This window comes from Argiope bruennichi, chromosome 2, assembly GCF_947563725.1.
Source record: "Argiope bruennichi chromosome 2, qqArgBrue1.1, whole genome shotgun sequence".
In the NCBI taxonomy this organism is placed as follows: domain Eukaryota; kingdom Metazoa; phylum Arthropoda; class Arachnida; order Araneae; family Araneidae; genus Argiope; species Argiope bruennichi.
In genome coordinates this window covers 72944509-72967129 of record NC_079152.1, presented here as the reverse complement: position 1 = coordinate 72967129, position 22621 = coordinate 72944509, and the positions used below count along the sequence as shown (strand labels likewise).

General features: G+C 25.0%; 1 protein-coding gene across 2 annotated transcripts; it reads left to right on the top strand.

The window, feature by feature from the left end:
- The first annotated feature begins 491 nt into the window (after window positions 1-491).
- On the top strand, window positions 492-21880 carry LOC129962405 (coiled-coil domain-containing protein 177-like). Of its 2 annotated transcripts, none has more exons than XM_056076162.1 (11): window positions 492-631; window positions 830-1037; window positions 1175-1286; window positions 2413-2535; window positions 4117-4403; window positions 7274-7459; window positions 8943-9059; window positions 12503-12690; window positions 14684-14896; window positions 15940-16048; window positions 20047-21880. In XM_056076162.1, the coding sequence occupies exons 2-11, from the start codon at window positions 831-833 to the stop codon at window positions 20215-20217; spliced, it is 1713 nt and encodes a 570-aa protein (XP_055932137.1). In that variant the 5' UTR covers window positions 492-631; window position 830; the 3' UTR covers window positions 20218-21880. The 2 variants fall into 2 exon arrangements, with proteins under 2 accessions (XP_055932137.1, XP_055932136.1); XM_056076161.1 differs by having other exon boundaries at window positions 4108-4403.
- Window positions 21881-22621: the final 741 nt, after the last annotated feature.

The following is a 22621-nucleotide window of genomic DNA, read 5'->3' as shown; positions in this document are numbered from 1 at the left end:
ACATTGATTCTATTAAATTATAGTGAAATTCTAGTAATTTAAAATTATGTCCGAATATTCTTTAAAGACATTTTAAAGCATAAGTCAGATTTCCGAAACTAGATCCAAAATATTGCGAATAAATTCAACTACAGAATAAAATTAATTTTAAAAAAAATAGTTGATGAATATGACATAATTTTTTATTGCAAGATTAAATTTAAGAGACTATATATAACTGTTAATTAAAAAAGTACCTATTCAGACATTTATCCTATCATAATTTGCTCTTAATTTAATTCAAGACCTAAAAATATTGACATATACAATTTTCAGAGAGGAAATATGTTTCCGCCTTTCTAAAATTTTGAGATTTTATATTCATTTAAAGTTCTTGTGAAATATCTTCTTACGGTTTTTGAAAGAACTATAAAGTGCACAAATGGTAATCGAAGATAATCTGTGCTCTCTACTTTAAATAATATCTCTTATTCGGTTTTGTTTCAGTACGGCTCTCGTTTCGTTTTCGATCTGTCATCTGTAACTGCGGTTGTGTCTGCTGTGATGTTTCTAAGAGGCAACTAAATAAATGTACATAATTTCTGGGTGTACCCTAGGATTTGTTTGTAATAACAATTAGAATGTAGTATAGGTGAGTTGTTATATCTATATTCTTTAGGTTTCTGGAAATTTTTGTACTTAAATTGTGTGCGTAGATGGAGCTAATTTGTAAGGTTATTTTTCATTTCTGATTATTTCTTTTAAAAATTCTTTTTCCAATTGAAAATAAATTATTTGCATTGTTGTTTGATATTTTATGTTAAAGATTAACTTGAAGAATTTGTTTAAGAATGTCGGAAGGAGCGAATGCATCTGTTGAACAGTCAGAAGAAACAAAACAGAATGCTACTTCACCCTCTGGAAAAGCTCCATCTCCTCCTCGTGATTTGTCTTTGAATTTAGATTTATATAATTATGATACTCCTGATGCACAAGCTTGTCCTTATGTGTTAACTAGCCCACGATCGCTTGAAGCATGCTCTCGCGTTGGTGTGAAGGTTCGTATAAATATACACATTTTGCAGTTCGTTAAGCGTTTTAAAATAATTAAACTTTTCATTAACTTTTACAATGGAATAAAATATGATATTAGATATTGTTTCGAACCAATAATCTTTTGGTTTCGCATTTTTAGCCTGTTGATCTTCTCCAGAAGACTTTAGAAGAATTTTCCGATGAGATTGAATCTGATAAACCTTTGGAGGAAGTTGTAAAATTATATGATGAATATGAACAACAGAGAATAAGTAAGCTTTCTCAATTTTTTAAATATATTTTCTTGTTTTCTAATGTTTTAAAATAGATTTTAAAATGTGATTACAACTTATCTTCGTCTTCTGATTTAAAGGTTTGTTCAAATAATTTTTTTTTCTTTGCATGTAATTTTTGTATGTTTTTAAATATTAATAATTATTTTTTAAAAAACATTCCAATAGTCACTGTTTTTTATTCATTCAGCTACATGTTAAAAATAAAACAATCTCTAAGAATTAATATCATTATTTGGTTAATGTACTTTGTATGATACTCAACACATTAATCTTAAGTATTTTTAAAACCATACTGGCATTTGTAAATTGCTGTATTATAACTGAGTACAATTATTTTTAATTATATTAATAATTTTACATTTAGTGAATTTTTTTCTTTTGCTTTAATTATTTTTTTTACAGAAATTAATACTCACTGAATTTGCTATTTTTGGAATATTTTACATTTTGTTAATTATCTTTGTTATATTTTGAATTTTTTGAATTACTTTTATTTATAGAGTAGGTGTATAGAAGGTTGGGCTTTATTTGTTAATGTTAGAATAATTTGTAATTTTTAAAATCTGTTTTAATATTAATGATATTAGGTACTTCTGTTTTAACAGATGTCTCAATTATCAGCAAGTTTAAATATTTTTGCTGTTTTATTTGTGCCACCACTTATCATTTAAAGAGATATCACTAATATTTGGAAGTTTTTTTTTGTCTGAAATCCCTTGATCAGAAAAGTTCCTGAAATAAATAAAAAATAAAATTTGAATGTCATAAATGAATTTTCCTGTGGTTGAAGTGGATACATTGTGTACTGATGATTCTGATTTGCTAATGTTTAATTATTTTCTTCATAATATACCAATTAAAAATCTATTATTATTCCAGTATATTTTTTTGTAGAATTTTCACAAGCTCATCAAAGATGAATTCAATAATGTCAATCATATTGTGTAAAAAAAATCATTTCAGTGTAATTTTTAAAAAATTTAATATTGTAATTTGTATATGGAATAAAAGTTAATCATTAGTTGCATTTTTCATAATACCTTATGTTTTTTCTCCTAATGTATTTTTGCTGAGTTAATTTATTGTTGAATGCAAATTTTAGTATTGCTTCAGAAGTGCCAAGCAGAACGAGAGTTCTTAATTTGGAGATCAACTTCTAAGAGACGTTCTCACTCTTTGTCTCCTTGCAGCAAAAGCAAGCTTCACAAGCAGCAAAAATCAAAAGGTACCATAGTATGGTATGAATGTAACATATTAGAAAAAGTGATTGTTAATATTATTACCAGACTAAAAATAATAGTTCTAAAATTATATCAAAAACAACCTCACAAGAATACATAACTAAAAATTTTTCTTTAATTTAGGATTTATATCTTGGCTTTTCCATAATTTGTTATTAAATTAATGGGGAAACTAAAATTTTTATTCTTTGTTAACAGTTACAATTAGAAGCATCTTTTTAAATTCTTTTACATGAAACCGTTCAAAAGGCAGCTAAATATTAGTTTCATTTAAAATTTCTGCCATTGACACATAACTATAAAGAGTTACAAATATCACTCTTAATTTAGACTTAAAAAAATTGTCAGTTTTTTTTTTATTTAATTGTTTTACTAAGAATAATTAAAGTATTGAATCCTGCATCAGTATGATTAAAGTTAGATTGTTAATTTTTTTTATCCCTTTTTAAGAAGGAAAGTTTCCTTCATTTTTAAATATGAACTTTTACTATACATTGGTTTACTTTGATTAAATTATTTATTTATAATTTTTTTTATTTAAAAATATTTTGTAATAAGAATTATTCTGTTAATTTATTGAAATTCTGTTAGTCTCTTAACTAATTGAAATTGTGTTAGAAAAACTTTCAAAAATTCTTGCACAAATGCATTGAACTCAACAGGTTTGTAGTATAGCAATTATGATTGATTTCTGTATAAAATTAAGAATTTTAAATTTAGTGATTATGCTAGATCCATAGTGAATTTATTCTTTAATTTTAGTTGAGGTTTATAGATAAGTTTGAAGCTCAGAAAATTTAAAATTGAAAGAGTAGATTTTAATCATCTCTCTTTTGAAATTTGGTGACTTCTTGGAGAAACAGAATGCAGCAGATTCTATAAGAAAAAAATTTAAAGGTAGAAAAATGTGTGTGTGCAAATTAAAATGATTGGTTATTTTCAAATAATTAGCCAGTTTAATACCAATACCTTTAAAAGTATAAATGCTATTTTAAACCTGTACTTATTTTAATATTTTTTTTAAATATGTCTTGGAGTATATCTTAATTTTCAATTTATATTCTTAACATGTTTTTATTCTAATAGTGCAAAATGTTCCATAATGTTCCTGACATCTTTATATTATACAGCATAGAGAATATTGAAAAACAACATAAAAATATTGTATAGTATGACTCGGACAAATTGATTACTGGCAATCCACCTCAGATAGACAAGTGTTTTTGCCAAGAGGGTGGAAAGTATGAAAATGAAAAAGTAATTGGATTGTAATCAATAGGATAGGGATATGGGGCATTTCCCCCTCTATTTCACATATTGATGTATCTTCAATTATCTGTAAATGAAGGGGTGAAATAGGAATGTTGATATCTCCCTCCTAAATTATCATGACAGACTCATCTAATATCATACTGTTCTTGCATCACAAACACCAACTCTTCAGAGTCAGACTTATACAATGCTTTTATTTTGATATGCTTCTTTAAGATCTTATAATATTTCAATAAAGAATATATATGTATTTGTATATTCCCTGATTAGATATCTTACTGCAGATTTATTAGGTTCCAAGAGTACATCTCAATCATTTCGCATTCCAACTAGAAGAAAGTCGCATGATGACATTTTATCTGCATCTGATTCTCAAGGAACTCATCATAGTAGCCGACTTCATCGTTCAAGAAGCTCCTCTGTGAAAAATCTTCATCGTGGAGGGCGCCCAACAAGTTGGTCTACACCTGCATCACCTTATTATCAAGGATCACGTAATCTTTTTGTTCGCATTACTTCACCTGTTGTGTGTGCCAAACTCCAGACTTTTCCAAAAGCTAAAATGAGATTACCACCAAAGGTATGTCTGAATATATATGCATATATAATATTGTAATATAATTTTGGTAGGTGTGTGGTCAAAAGAAGGGGACTTTTGAAATTAATTAAAATTTATTTTACTATGGGAAACGTAATTTGTACATGGATATGAAGTTGGAACATATTCCTTCACACCATAAGACAAGAATGACATAACTTTTCCTTTAGTGAATTTACCAAGAGATTCTAATAGGTGTTTTTATAACCCGTATAGGCTTAGGATGGGGTAATTTTATGTAACTTTGAAAGGAATGCATAGTATTATTGAGCTTCACTGCTTCACTTAAAATTGACTATCACCTTGGAGAATCTGAAAGAAGAATCAAAACTCGTCTTCGTAAAATTGTCATTGATGAATGTCAATTAAGATGGGACAGTAATTAAAAAGGCTGTTTTACTTTCAGTATCTTTTCTCAGGTAAAAATAAACAGATGTATGGACAATAAATATTTAGCCCAATTAACTACAAACCATGGAGTTTGCCTGCATTATCTTAAACGATTCAGTTTGAGAAATTGTAGTTGTAGATGTGGTAATGATTATGATGACATTCCACACTATATTTTCCATTGCTCTATTCTTCATCATATGAGAAAACTTATTAAACCTCAACTAAATATTTTCCAAATTCTATTAAACAATAAATTGACTTTAGAAGCTCAAAATATTTTGGGATTTCCTATATCATAATGAAAACAGAATTTTCCAAATTGAACAATAATTTATCCTGGTTTGTCAAGTACTCTTAAAAGTGGACAGTATCTAGTGAGTACAAGAAAAAAAATGCAAAAAGAACTCTATCAGCTGATTCATGGACTCTACCTTAGACTGAGTCATTGTATATATTTATTTTTCTGTTTATTTTTTTTATTTACTTATTTTTTATTTGTTTATTTATATTTTTCACTTTTTGTTTTGTTTATTTATATAATTGTTTTTCTTTTAAATTTAAATTGCTTATCTTCTGTAAATTTTATTATTTACAAATTATGTTTCAATGATGCTGTTGGAATATTATGTAGACTCTTCTGCTTCAGCTATTTAGACCTCTCCACTTTTTCTTTTTTAGGCCTACACTTTTTCTCTTTTTTTCCTTTGGCTGTTTTTATCTTCTAGTAAACAAGATTATGATTATTTTTTTTTTTTTTGAATAGCTATTCCTTTGATAGCTATTTAAATTCGATTTTAAAAAAAAATTATTTATGAGCTTTTATTAATGTAACGCCACTTTGGCACACACCTAATCATCATCAGAATAGTATTATTGACTTTTATTCCTCTGCTCTGGGCATGAGAGGCTGTGATGGTAAACAATTTTGGAACTTGTGTTAAAAATATTATAAGATTTGAATCGGGAAATAAGAGAATTTTAGAATAAAGTAACAAACTAATTTAAAAAAAAAAAAAAGGAAATGAAATAAGATTGAAATTAAATTAACTGATATCATTACACACATATATGTGATATAAATTACTTTCTAATTAAAGAAAAGCACTTTAAGTGTTTTTCTAGGTATATTTAACTATGATAGAAGCAAATGTATAGCAATATTCTGTAGCACAGGCTTTGAATGCTAAAAATGTACACTTCAGACATATTTTTCTAAAGTTTTAAATTAAAATATTTTCAAAATTTTGATGTTTACTATTGTTTAAAATTTTTTATTTTATTTGTATTTTTACTTGATACATATAAGCTTTGAATAATCTGTCTTAAATACTGTTTAAAAATTTGCCACCTTATAGGTCTTAAATGGTGAAGTTGTTTTTTTGTTCTATGCACTTGGTTATCATTGAATTATATATCATTGAATTTATATTTTTCTGTTTAAAATGTAGTGGCTATGATTTACTTTCAAGTTTTCTTTCCGACTACTTTTTTTAACTTTTTTTTTTCTTTTCTAATAATATTTTTCCTCTTTCAGAGTAACAAAACAATTTTTATTTTGTTTTAAAAAAAGAAAGAAATTTCGGAAGTTCTGAATTTGAAAAATAAAAATTAGCACTTTTTAATTTTTTCTTCTGACTCTTTCTTTTTTATTTGTTTATTTTTGCATTTTATATATTTTCCTGTTAGAAACTTCAAAGTTATGTGTGCCTGCTATGATTGTTCATTTTGAGGCACTTAATATTACTGTTATTAAGTGCCTTAATATTATAGTTAATATGAATATTACTGTTGTTATTCTTATATTTATTTATGTATCAATTTCTCCATGACAAAAAGTATTTTAAACTATTATACAACCATTTAAATAGTTTATTTTTTAGAAAAGGACTAAAATGAATCAATTCACTTGATGAACATAACTTCTTTGATATTTCAAAGTATTAGTCAAGATAGGCAATATGTGTTAAAATTATAATGATTATATTATATTATTATGACAGTATGTTTACAAGTATCATGTGCACATGAAATTATCCTTTGAAGTGAACAAACTGGTTATAATAACTTGTGTATTAAGTAAAATTCACAACATCTGTCATATTATGTAAATTTTGCTGGGTATAGTTTTTCAATCTTTTATCAAGATTATTATAATTGTTTTTGAATTAGAAGAAAGAAAGAAATAGTGTTAGCTTTGTATGCTATTAAAGAAAGAATTTTAGTAACATGAGATATTGTTTTCTGCTGTTATGATATTGTACTTAATGCATATTATACAGTAACTTTATATAGTAATTAATCAAAATCAGCAAAAAAATAGAAACAAATTAAAGAAACTTTGCTTGCTGATTGATTTAAATTCCATTATGTTTTATCAGGAAAAAAATGTTAATTTTAGTTATTTATGTATTTTTATGACCATATATAAATAGATCAAAATAATAGAACAAAACTTTTAGGATATGAAAATTCTTGAGGTGATTCTGCAGAAATATGAAAAGATGGAAGAAGAGGAAGAAAGGAAAGCACGAGCTCAAAGAAGATGGGACAAGGAGCGAGAGCAACGTGAAAAGAAGAAAGAAGAGGCTGAAATGGAAAGATGGAAAAATTTTGCCTTAAAACAAAAAAGAAGCAGCTCAGAAGAAGTATGTTGACTTTGTTTTTAATTTCAATCTAACAATATTTTCAATATTTTTTTTAAATTATTCTTTGATATTTGTAATTTACAATTATAGTATTATATTAGTGGAAGCTTCTTCAATATTTTCGCTTGTTATACGGTTTTGAGCAAATATACATACAATCAGTGTTTTTTTAATACAAATAACAGAATTGGAAACCAGCATGCAAGTACAGAATTAACTGCTAATTATGAAATGAGAATCCATTTAAATGTAATTAGCAAATTTCAAAAGGACCTTAAAAATCAAGATTCTTTTTTTTTCCATTAATTTTATTTACAAATGATGTAGGACCTGGGGAGGATGAGGGTTAAAACTTTTGCATCATATTAGTGATGTAAAATTCTATGTGATTGTATTTAGACTCTTAATCCCATTTATTATCATAGTAAATCCCATTTATTATCAGCATAGTTTTTAGATTATTGCACAAACCATTATAATGAGATTTCAATTTATACAAGAGTTTCTTGGATTTATAATTTTGATGTTTGTATTCTTTCTTTTATACAGTAATGCATCTGAGGCTGACTGTGCAGTTGACATTGTTTTGAATATGTAATATTGCTTCCATGCACAATTAATTTAATGATAAGGAAGATAGTTTTACAGATATATCTGAATGAATAACAGGCTTATGAGAACCCGCTTTGGCAGTGAAGTTAGCAACTTTGAAGACAAAAGATCTGGAAATCACAGTTTTTGGCAGTATCTCCACTAGAACTCAAATTCTGTCTATGAAGACTTCCATTTGCCTGAAGACTTTCAATTTAATACATTCTCTGTTGCATGACTCACCTTGGGTTCACACTCAATATCTAATTGTATCTAACCATCTAATTAGATGCTCCCAAAGTCATCTGTAGTAAAGAGATAGTAAAGGCAGTCATGTAGTTTGATAGTTAACACGTTCTTGCATAATTGAGTTGTTAACATATCAGGAACGTGTGCTATTAGATGACCATTAAATAGAGAACTTGCAAGCAAAATTAAATAAAACTATGCTTTTATTTATCAACTAAATAGAAGTTGGGAAATTGTTTATGCACAAACTGTGCTTTGTAGAAAGTGCTAGTTAACATAACATTGCTCCAACATTTTTTCTTGTTGGTCAACAGAAAAGTATCAAAAGATTTTTAATACAACAATTAGCATTTTATTTGAATCATTCTGGTTTTTATGATTGGGTTTTTATATGCAATTTGTTAATGATTGTAAAGAGTGTAAATGTTGCAAACCAGATTATAAATTTATGATTATCTAATTTAATGCTATTGTACATTAAAAAACACATGCTGTTTCTACATATATGAGAAAAGAATATTTTTAATGTGGTGGAGTTTTATTTTTCTTTCTAATGTAAAATTAAAATGATTCCAATGACGAATTAAAATTGTATTTCCCCCAATTCTTCTACTTAATTTATATTATTTTTTTAAAATTTTAGCATCTTAAGACAATTTCTGATAAGGGTACGCCAACTCATGTTTGCTCCCGATATGCAGCTTCTGACAAAGACAATAGTGAGAGATCATCTGTTTTTCAAAAAAGACATAGTTTTAAGGTAATTTCTTTGATTATCAATTTTATAAATGTATAAGCTTAATGTGAATTCAATGGTTAGGTGATTCATTAAAATTCATTTTAAAAATATTCATTAATTTTCTCGGAATCTGAAATATGCTCATTAATGGATGAAGATCTGTGTAAAAATTGTAATTGGTTGGGAAATATTTCTGAAGGGGAAATTTCATTACTTTCAATGAAGATTAATATTAAACATTTAAAAATTATATTGTATGGAATTTTAATCTATTATTTTAACTTTGTAAAAATAGTGTTCTTTTGAATATACATTTTAATAGGTTTTGTTCATAAAATGTTTTTAAAGCATTTTTAGAAACAATTCTAAATTATGAACAGCTGTAGTTGGATTCATAAGATCAAAATAATTAATTTTCATTTAAAAGAGAAACTTTTTATGATTTTATATGATGGAACAATTGTAAATATTAGTAATTAAAGGATTAAATCTTGCAGTAAAATAAGTTTGAAAGTAAATATTTTGTTTTTATTATTTTTGCTTTGTTGCTTGAGAAGTAAAAGAAAAAAAAAATATTACTTTTGCATTTATAAATACGTTTATATGTATAGTATAAATATTTCTTCACTGATAAGCTCGTCATTCTACATGCAAATTAAAATTGACATTTATAATAAGAACAATCATTTTTCTTTACAAATTTTCTTAAATATAAATTTGTTTAGATGTTTTTTTTGGTAAGTTTTGATTGCTTATGCTTATAAGAAATAGTCTATTTAGCTTTATTTATGATGAGATACAGAATACATGATAAGAATAATTGAAGCAAAAATTCATATCTTTGATAATATAGTGTTCATAAATAGTTCAGGAATTTATCTAACTTTTAAAAAGGTTCATTATTTGGACCAGTTTTTAATATTCCTCTTAGTATCTTATAATTGATATTTACGTATGAAAGAAAAATTTTGCCTTATTCTTTCAATACCTACCATTTCAATTAATTGAACAGTGTTATTTAAAACTATCTTTTATATTCTGACCTAATTTCTTGCCGTTTCAAGATCTTAATGATATAAAAATTATAATTTGGTGTTGAGAAGCTATGAAAATATTTTTTTCGAGATTGATTGATATCCTGGTGATTTCAATTGCATAATTTGTCATAATGATTAGATCTGTTCGCTTTAAAATGACATCTTTCATCTTTTCCCTTTGTAATCAGAATTTTTACAATTTTTTATATTTTCTTCATCACATTCATTTTAAGATTCAAATACCATTTTTCTTAGTTAAAAGTATGTTATTTTATAATTTATCAAATTGATAAACATCTACGGACGTTTCTATTATGATGTATTAATTGGGGATGGAATACCTGCAATGTGCTTAATTCGTTTTGTTATAACTAATTAAGATTAATTATATAATATCTTGTTTTTAATTAGACTTACATCAGCTTCAGAATCATTTTAGTTTTAGGTTTTTATAATAATATATGTCAGAAAAAGTTGCTAATTTGATCGTTTTTAATGTTTTATAGACTTGGTAAGATAATTTTTATGAGTTTATAGTGAAGTTTAGCTTATTTATATTAGTAACCTATTTTATGAGAAATTTGTGAAAGTGGAGGCTTTTAGCACTTTGTTAGACAAATAATTATGCTAAGTATACAAATATTTCAGTATTTTATTTTTGTACGATGAGTTTTAATTCCTGTGAATATTTTTATCTTATGCAAGGATGAATGAATAATTTTTCTCGCTATTTGAATTGGTTTACAAAATTAATATTTTAATAATTATCACCAAACTTTTATGTTAAAAATGTTTCAAGATGTTGTCCTGAAACTGTAAATGTTGTACTTGTTGGGGAACAAAAGTTTTCATATTGATGTATTTTTTGTGTGCTGAAAGCAAATATGACTTTAGCTTTTGTTCATCCACTGTTGTAAGGTATAATTGTAACTTCAATTATATTAACTCATTAATTTATTTTTATGATGTAGATGTTAAATCCTTGTTATTTAATAATTTTTATCAATTTTTTTTAAAAAAATAACAGCAGTCTAATAACAGCAGTGTAAATCAACTTAATTTTTAGTCTTTTGGTTTTGCAGAAATGTTTCAATAGCAGAGATAATTGAGATCCATGCTTTTCACTCAGTTTTATTTAAGGAATTGATGAAATGAGAATTGCTTAAAACCTGAATCATTTTAGGACTATAAGAAAAATTCAACTTTCAATTTTGTATAATTTATATCACATATTTTTATCCTATTTATTCAAAATAATGATAGGACCTTTCATGAAACTATTTCAATAATTTTAATTTTGTGTGAAAGTGGAGGTATGATGATTCTGTTTAATTCAGCTAAGAGTTCTTAGATGACAATTCTTTCTCCATCAGCCATGTTCTTGATCTTTCTTTTTATCCAATGTTATTATTTAGCTTTATTATTCCATGGGTACAAAAAATCGAGGTAATTTGCATGACTTCCTTGTTGAGGTGAAGGTTAACCAGTTTTAAGTCCATAAAATTGACTACTAATACTCATGAAATTTCTATGTTCTTCATGATTAAAATTTTGGTATAATAATTTTTATATATATATATATTTGATCTCCTGTGTTAGTAATATGCTTTCTTTTCTCAATAACTTATTTTTTAAAATTTTAAATACTTTATTATTTAGTTACATAAATCTTAAGAAATACAATAAATAGAGAAAAAAAATGTGTTCAGACATGTAACCAGCTTATCAAATAAAATCTATTAAAAGATTCCATTACTTGACTGAACATTTTTTTTTGCTGTTGTTAGCTTATTTCTTTTCAAAACAGATTTAATTGCTCCATCCCAATTAATTCTAGAATCTATTATCATCTAGCACTTGCTTTTTGTAGTATTACTTTGGAACAAAAGACACTGTATAACATTTGATGACATGACTTTTGTTATTTGACTGTGATATTAAATAAATTGATTCTATTCGAATTTTTTTGTTGTAGATTATATGTTTATTAAAGATACTAAAATACAATAAATCAATTAATTAAAATTTTTATAAAAATAAATTGTATTTCATTTCATTAGTAAAGAACTTGTTATTTTATAACAAAGAAAAAAATTTTAATGGTACATTGACACTATTTACTATTATTTATATTGTTTTTTTTAATAAATTTAATCAAATACATTTTTATTAAAACCAGCAAAATGTAACAGTGATACATGATGTGTAAATGGAAAAACAAATGAACAATAACCAAAAACATTCATCAGCATAAATAAAAATAGTAGAATTTAAAAAGAAAATTTTAATTTTAATTGTATTCATTTGATACAATTTTTATCTAATGGAACCTAAATACATTTAATTGTTTTATTCTATGTTATGCATTTGCTTACTTTTCTATGCTTTTTTGTAATTATTTTCTTATTGTATATTTCATTTCTATAGCAAGTAGCCAAAAATCAAACTAAATCATTTGATGAACCAAAGAATCCTAAACCAAATTATTCATCAGAAAGGCTGTCTCGTTATGAGGCAGAGCAGAAGCTAAAAGCTATTCAAATAAAGCAAGAACAAGTTCAGAAGAGGAGAATGGAAATTATTCATAAGAGGGATGAAGTGCTGAAGCGAAGTGCGTGGGTGTCCTTTTGCTGTTATCATTTTAATTTTCAAGTATATGAGTAATGCTTTCTGCGTCTGTATTAAGCACAGTAATTTTATTTCGAAAATTAAATTTTTCAATCACTTATCTTTTTTTATGAATTAATAAGTGTTTCATATTTTCAAATGTTTTCTTCGTGTTATAAACTCATTTTTCTACCACTTTGTTAACACTAATGCTTTCAAAAAATAACTGTTCAGATTTTTAATTTTGAAAAATAGGGCCATCCTATAAAGTGAATCAACTTCTCGTAATTGTGTTAGATGTAATGTAGAACATATACTATGTGAAAATTTTTTAAAGAAATAACATTTATTTATGAATTTGAGAATTTACTTTATATAAATAGCAAAGATAAGATAGATTACAAAGATAAGATTTTAAATTACTGTTTTTATTGTAGTATGTGGTTTTGTATGAGCTATATTAATTATTACCTGTATTGGTATATTTTGAAATTAGCTATAAACAATGACAGATTTCCAACTGGGTAGCTGTCTAGGGTTGTGGAAAGCTGCCTCCAGGTTGATTTAAAAATACCAATTAGTCTATTTTTCGAATAAATCCGTAAAAAATACAGATTATGTGAATTAAAAATATTTCATCAAGTATAATTGACTAGGTTCTTATCTATTACATAATATTTATTTCTAATTATGCATTATTAACTCTAAGTATCTGCTTAAATTGTATGGTTTGCAAATTCGAATTCTACACATTCACGAGTCATAATAAATAAATAAATAAAGTATACTTTTAATATAAGAAATTAACCTAAAACAAATCATTAACTGGTTAGTTAGCTTAAATATATGTTAAAGTGTTAAATTGAATTTAATTGACAAGTTTCTTCAAGAGGGATCTCATGATCTGTTTCTTGCTATCTGGATAGTATTTTTTGGAGATTTGGATAGTGTCTGTAAAGAATCATTACTTAAACTTTTATGTTTATATTTTTTAATCATCTGAATGTATCTTCATAGTTAGTTTATTTATTTCATCTGTTATAGATAATGAATTGCATTTTGGTTGCATTTATTTGTGTGTAAAACATACATTCTACTTATGTAAATTAAATTTCTTAATGGAGTGAAGTCTCATTATATTGTAATGCAATTAAAGAAGGCAACTTCCATGTTTAGCTATTTTTATACTGAACAATATTTTTGATTGTCATGTAATTTTACTTTCCAATTTCTCATGTAAACTGTACAAACTAAATCTTTCTTCTTTAGTTTTCAGTGCCGGGAGAAAATTATATGTTAAATATTTAATGAATCAGTGAAATTACATTGAATTCTAGCACATGGATGGAAATTATTATTGAGACTGATATTAAAAAGTATTTTTGGAAAATTGTTGAAATTCAGAAAAAAAAAAAAATTGTATGGCAAGTAAATTAATGTTATTACAAAGACATTTTGACATTTTAAAATGTACAAAAATTGGTTTTGTGTAGTATTAAGTATTTTTAGAGTAATTGTTGTGAAGCACTAAACTTGGCACAATTTTTAATTTAAAAAGATTTTCATTCCCCAACGTGAATTTGTACCAATTTTAACAACTGTAGATCAAATAATCTACGGCTATTAACATTCACCCATTATTCTTAATTATTGGTAAATATTCCTTACTGTTAGAATAGCTCAAGTTTTGAGTAAAATTATTTATTTATGAATAAGTATTATTAAATTTGAATATTTAGTTAATAGTAAGCAGTATTTTTTTCCCAATCTGGATATTAGGTTGCAAATTTTAAAAGTAATATCAAATTATTTTTCAAATTTGTTTCCGTAATCTTTATTTGTCTAAGTAGCTATTTCAAAGATCTATTAAAATATCTTGCCAACATTGATTAGTTCATTAAGCATGTTGCATATCTTTTCTCTGTTTATAGATGAATAATAAATCGAATTTATTCTATACTTTACTTATTCTTTCATCAAATTTTTATTCACTCATTACAGGGAAGAATTTAAAGAGAAACTGAAGCAAGTAAAGATGAATCAGCATGAATTAGATAAGGCTATGGAACAATGGCAACAGCAGGTTGTGTGCTATCAACAAGTTGCTAATTTGAGAGCTGCTGAAAAAGTTGCTGAAATGTGTGAACAAAGACGTTTGAAAGTTATGCAAGAACGATTAGCTAAAGAAGAGGATCATAAGAAAAATATGCAAAAGTAATTATATATTACTTATTAGCCAAAATGTTGTTATTTTGTAATGATTGTATGGGCAATTACTTTACACAAATGGGAAAAGTAAGCAAACCTGCATGTAAAAAAATTCATTTCCAATTAAAAATTATGTACAGATTATGTGAATACCTGTTTTGATAAATGCAAGGGAAAAGATGGGAAAAGACTTGTCATGTCTAATCATTTGCCCTGAAAACTCTTAAATTATTTTGATACATAAGCTATTATTATGAACCTATATAAATCTTCAAAAATATTATTTTAATACATTTTTCTAACAGAATTTAATTTTACATGCTAAGGATCTATTAATTTATCTTTAGTTGTTAGTGAAGCTCAAGAAGGAATACTGTGTTATGTAAAAATGATTGTTATGACATTTATTGGCTTTATGTACTGTGAAAAAATTAAAAGCATTTATTTTAGAACTTGTTTAATTGGTAGCATTTTAGTTATTGGAAAGTTTATATGCCATTTACTGTCCATTCTGACATTCTTTTACGAAAATATGCTGTTATCTCTTTTAATTTTTGAAAGTAAAAATATTTTTTAAAAAAATTCTGTGCAATGTATCTGGGCTAAAGGTAAGCAAAGTAAATTATGAAATTGTTTATGCAGAATTTTCCCAACATTTGTTGTATAAAATCTATGGAATGAATTTGCAATAGAACAAATCAGTGTCATAACTTACTGTACTTTAAACGATATATATAATATTATTTCAATTCTGCATGTTTTAAGTTAAAAATTATAATTGTGTGATTGTGCATCATCAACTGTATTTATATTTCTTTATAGTTTTAAAAGGAAGTTACATTTTGACATGCATTTATTAATTATTCAAACTAAGTTCCTTGATTAAATTAATATTTTTTATTTTATTATACAATTATAGATTTTTGAATACTGATATAAATGTTTTGTTATTAAAATTTGTTCAATTGTTGCTAAAATTGTTTAGAAAATATTTTAAAAACTTTTAAAATTTTTGGTTTTTTAAAAAATTATTTAACAAATTTTTATAGAATTGAAGCTGAAGACTATGCTAAATTGCAAGAAATGATGGCCAAACTTCGTTCAAAAGATGAGAGAGTCAAGGCTTTTAAGGAAGAAAAAAATTCTACTATAGAGCAGGCAAGATTTTTTCTTTAGTGGTTTGAATAATGATTAATTGTTTTGTATATGTAAAAAATTTTATAAAATATTATGTTTCTTTTAAGATATATATAAATTTTTAAAATAATTTAAACCCTTTAATTATTCTTTCCCATAGAGTTTAAAAATTGGAGTAATTATGATAAGTACTTAGTATTTACATTATAGATATTTTACTGCAGGAACTCTTATAAAAAATTTGTTTTGTATGCAGTGTTTTGCTTACATTAATATCAATGCCAAGTTTAGTTTGATATTTCATTTTATATTATTTTAAGATGGACTTTTGAATTGTTTGTTAGATGACAAGGATGACATGTAAATGATTATCTATTTTCAAGAATTTTATATCACACTATCAAATAGGGCAGTTAATCTTGAAAGGCTTTTACTAGTACTAGCCCTATAATACATGGTGTGAATTCCTTCTAAAGTCGCAAAATAGAAGAATTACCAAGATTTATTATCTTCGTGTCATCATACAAACATAATAACGGTATCATTTGAAAAGAATTAATATACTTTTGAAGATTTTGGAACTAAAAATTTTATGAGTGATCATATGCATGTTCAAATAAGAGCAAACTTATAAAATTCCAAATGAAACATCCATTTTATTCAACAGATTTCAAAAGTAAATAAAAGTTATTCCAAGAAGCCAAATTTCATTTGTCTAGGTTTATTTGTTTCAAAACTGTGAACTTACAAATTTTTGACCTTCTTATGTTCAAAATAGAATTTTAGGTTTGTATTCATATCTTGAAAAATAATATTGAAGTATTATTCTTATTTTCCATCATATTTATCATTTACAAGTAATTTTTAACATGTTATATAATTTTTCATAGATATAATTTGATTTTTTAAAATGTCAACACACTTAAATTTTTGCATAAATTAATATACAAACCATTTTATAAGAGCATGCAAAGTTACAACTCATTCCTACGAGTCTGTTGCATTAAGTTTTCTTTATTGTCTCTAAAATGATTCATGTAGGTTGCATTTATAAATTTTAAAATGTTGACAGCTTTTTATTTGTAATTCAAATGATTGCAAAGTCACTACTTATGCAATGTTCGACTCAACACTGACTAGCTATTCAGCTCACGGTTCAATGCTGCCTCAATACTCAACTAATTCATTTCATCTCAATCTGTTATTTTTTTTTTACAATGTCCAAAATGGGGTACAGAAATTACTACAAGGACCATTATAATCTGTTTCCTAATAGTCCTATCATTAAAATTTAGGTTGATTCTTGAATACTCTATTTTGTCACCAAAGTCAGCATATTCATCCTCAAGGTTGTGAAACATTGTTTGATTCCACATCCATTCAATATCCCACTGAATTGTTCATAAAACTGGCTTCCTGACGATGGAACTATGCGTTAGAAAACAACATAACAAATTCAATCAAAATGAAATCAATGCCATAATATTATGACTTTGCATAGTCATAGTATTTTATTAATAGTATCTACTATTAAATTTGATGGATAGTCTCTGTCCTCCTGGCAAGAATTTTTAATCATCAGTTCATGTAATGTAATAATGAAATTAAAAAAAAATAATAAAAAAGAATCAACTAAAGGAAAAAAGAGGGAAAAAAGGTAATTTTTTAAAGGAAAGGTTTTCTAATAAATATTTTATTGGATTGAATTATTCAAATTTACAAACATACTGTCCAAATTCTCTCTTCATAATTAATGCATAACCTATTCTATAGTTTATAACAAACAGAGGCCCATTTGTGTTTAAATTTATTGGAAATAGTTTATGCCCTCCACATTTCTTATAAAAGTTTAAAATTTCATAAAATTAATCTGCCATAATGTAAGTATAATATTGTATATGATCTTAAATTAAATTTTAAAAAAATGTTGGCATCAAAATATTATTTGACTATGTACTTAGTATTTTTTGAATGCAATATATATCTTTCATTTATTCCATGCACATGCTGAAATGGGCAGTTTGAAATTATTTTAATAATTCCCAAAATACTAATTGAAATCTTATAATGCTACTGTTTGTGTCAATGTAAAATTAGGCATTTTTTTACTTTATATTTTACAATTTGAGAGAATAAAATAAAATTTAAAAATACTGAATTTCAGTTTGCTTGAATATAAAAATGAATAAACTTTTTGAAAAATGAGGTTTTGTAAGAATTTCTTTTGATAAGCAAAAAAAAAAAAAAAAAAAAAAAAAAAAATTACAAAACAATACACAATTTTAAATGAAATTTATAATTAAATTATTTTCTTTGGAAAGATTTGATTCTTAGAGTATATAAAAGCTTATAAGTGACTATAAAATATTTGTATTTATCTTTTATTTGATCTCAATTATATAAACAACTGGGATCTGTCAAATAATACTGTTAGAGGGAATCAAAGTGTTCTTGTATCCATTTGAATAGAATTTTAAACCTTTAAGAATGAATGAAAAGAATTAAATTTTTATCTATTCTCAAATTTTTAAGTGTGATATTTTGGTTTTGACAAATTACATTTAGATAATATTACAGTTTTTATTTTGTCATCCTGCTTATTCCTGCTTTCAAATTTCTATTCACCTTAAGCAGCAAAATATATGATGAATAATAGCAATAACTTATATAATAATGCAAGTAAAAGATATGTGGAACAGTAAATAGACATTTAAAGTGATGTCCTTTGTTTTGCATTGGAAGAAAAACTGATTTACATTTATCTCTGAAGGAAAAGTATTACTTCTTTGATATGTTTTTAAAATAAAATGGTATATAATTTATGACTAGCAAGAAATGACTTACAGGGATAATGCATATTGATAAAGAAATGAAGGAATAAAATGAAAACGAATAAAAAGCAGCTAATTTTTTTTTCTCTCTTTATCAATAATGTAAAAATTTTAGCATTAAAATTAATACTTTTCCAAACATTAAAATATATACATTTTATTTCTTTTGCTCATATAATAAGACTTTTTATGTTGTTGCTATGTATCTAATTGGGATTTAGTTTTATGTGCACTTTAGATAAAACTTTCAGTGCTTTTGAATATTTTTTTACAGACAGGAATCAAGCTTCTGTCAGAAATTTTAACTGTAAATATTTTGTCATGCAACAAGTAGCAATCAATTGTAACTTTACAGGTGCTTTTAAGGTGTCAAAAAAAATGTTTCTGACATCTGAAGAATATCTAAATTTTGTGTATCTAAATATTAACCAAACTTAGCACTTTGGGTAATTTTTTACCATGAGAAATCGATTTATGGCATCAAACAACAGTTTAGTTATAGGACATTTTAAAATTTATAAGGTTTAAAACTGTAGACTATCCTTTATGAACATTTAGGCGTAACATCTTTTAAAATAATTACTACTTTTAAAATGATATTTTTAATTTTCATATACGATAATTGCTAGCATATTAAAATTGGGTAGAAAATTACCTTCCATTTCCAAATATAACTTGATATCATAACTGATTATCTGCGCTTAAAAAATGGGCCAAATCCTGTGTAACAGTTACAGAAATCATGATTGCCTAGTTTGGAACAAATTATTTGTTCAAATGCTGAATAACTTGTGGAATCTTCTGATATATGATAGTTTATTGGAGGGAGAAAGAGTTAAGAATTTTATAGACTAATTTCAAAAAAAAAATTGGCAAAAAATTACTGTTATTCATATGCCAAATCTAATAATAGTCAGTTTTATAATTTTAAAAAATCGTATAGTCTCATCTTGTCAGAGTTAGCTTTAAATTAATATTTGCAGTAGCCAAATTATTAATTCTTTATATTTAAGTACGAAAAGCGATTTTTCTCTTAGTTTCAATTTTGGATGAAGCTTTTTAAATAAGTTTCTAGATTTGTTTGAAATCAAATAAAAAAATTAATTAAATGCAGCATGTTTTAAAAGTTTATTTTTAAATTTCTAAATTTATTGTAATGTACTTTATTGTGACATATATTATTTATAGTCACGGCAATTGGCATTGGCAGCATCAGATTTACGTGACCTTATACGTCAAAGACTTGACAAAGATTCATTTGTACGACGTAGTCAACAAGCTGCATTAGAATCAAGATTATTAAGTATAGAACCTCGCATATCTCGATCTCAGAAAAAGGATCCTCCTGTTAAAGATTAGGATTTGTTTTCTGTATACAAATTTTAACTTATATTTTGTGATATTTATATATTATGTATGTTGTGCTGTTTTTATTTTTTATTTTTTACAGATTTACTTTTATTGTTATTATCTTTTTGTTAAGAAGTTTAAGAAAAATGGTTAGAAAAGAAAAAAATCTGCATTTAAATTATATATATTTGTTATTTAGACTGCTTAATGTTATTGTATTTGTTATTTTTGTATGTTCCTTTTTAACATTTTATGTTTATTGAAAGTTTTATGCCTTGCTTTTTCACAAAATATTTAATTTTAGAAATCTAAACCAAAGTAAAATTTTTCTATTTTAAGAAAAGAGCAAATATACTCTGAACGACTTTCCTGCAAAGGTAATTAGTAATCATAATTTTTTTAATGTAATTCAGAGCAAAATAACTTGTCTCATTACTGTTTTTTCTGTATAGTATTATTTTAAAGTCTATGTCATATTCTACAGATGAATAGCTATTAATTAGATTTTGTAATTTTACAGGGACTATAGTAAATTTCCTATTTGCCTTTCTACTAATGTATGAATTTAGACTTACTAAAAAAACATGCATCGTACAATGAATAGTAAAAGCAAAGTAAATTTTTTAGTAATTTTGTTCAAAATTTATGCTCATGTAATTTAGAAAAAAAAATCCTTTATCAGAATTTTAGAGACAAGAGAACTTTTTAAGTCTGCATAAGCAGTGTTAACTGTAAAATCATTTAACTTTTCTAAAAAATATCAAAAGCTATTTTCAGTTAGCATTTCTTGGTGTAAGGTTATTTAATTTTGTAAAAGTATTTTAAATTATTTTGTTTATTTGTAATTAAAAGTATTTATTATACAGTCTGTTAATTGAATAGCATGATAAATTTCAAATTTGATCAGAGGCGACTTTGAATTGTAAGTACTATTTTTCACATCGTAGTTGTTTAGGAAATAAAAACATTCTCAAAATTCTATTACAATCAAATGTTAAAACATTTTTGATTAATATTTGTAAGTACCTAGATATGGCATCTTTTTAATTCAAATCTATTCAATTGATTTAAAGAATTATGAAAAATTCAAAATTGTAATAAATTGTTAATAATTAACACAGAGGAAAATAATATGGATTGAATTCAAAGAAATTCGTATTCAAGATACCTATAGCCAATTTTAAATATCTATAAATTAAGTATTTTTGAGGTCAGACACTGATAAGATAACTGGTGAATTATCCTTATACAAATAATTTCCAGTTAGTAGTAATGCACAAAACTTCCTTTTAAAAAATTCCATTTGTAAAGATCTTGATACATTTATTTTATATTTCCAGTATGATGAACTTTAATTCTGTATTATACAACAAGAAATGTTTAAAAATCAAAGTTTCATTGGATGACAGTATTGCATCTATAATCTATTTGATTCCATCTTATTGGGAGCTTTAATGTTTTATTTTTTATTTTTTACAGATCACTGGTTACATTTTCACTTGTTTATAATATTAGTTTTGATTGATTGTTGTTGATATGAATATTTTTTTATAAAGAAGTGAATAATCAACATTGTATTTTCTTATATTTTTAGTACAAAATATCATATTTTAATTAGAAATTGAATGAAATTTTAGGATTAGCTGAATGGAGATTTTTAAAATATATTCAAATGCTAAAGAAATCTTCTATTTGTATTTAAAATTTCTAAACTACATTGTTTTTATAAATTGTCAAAAAAAATTATATATTAAAATGTCATTAATATTAGATATAATCATTAAATGTGGAATGATAACGTTTCCCCAAGATCTTTTGTCAATTTAAAAATGTCTTTGTTCAAATGTCTGTATTTGTTATTTTACTTAACAAATACATTTACATTGTTTAATTTTTTTATTATTTGACATATTTTTGTTTATTTATTTTAATTATTCTGCTGAATGCGAGCTTTTTTAATCCCAAAATTTTTATCAGTGTCAGATATAAGAAAAATTATTCAAGAAATTTCTGTGAAAATTAATATAATTTTATTGATGAAATTCCAGAAAATGATTTAAAAAAATGTCATTGAAAGAATTCAGTTGCATATTGAGTTAAAATGAATAATTTAAAAATTACTAATCACATCATAGTAAAATATATTAATTTTATAACTTCTTGCACAATTAATAAGAATTTAGAAAATTTCTTCACTCCAGATAATGCAATTTAATGAAGCAGTAAATATAAATACTTTGAATTTTTCTTAAATTAAATAAACTCGCACATTTTTTGGATTTCATGCAGATTTATACTATTTTTGTAGTTAATTAGGTCACTCTTAATGGAAATAATAACTTATAATAAATTAGCATAAATATAACTACAATTTAAAATTAAATTTAATCTTTTTACTAAGAACAGCATATAA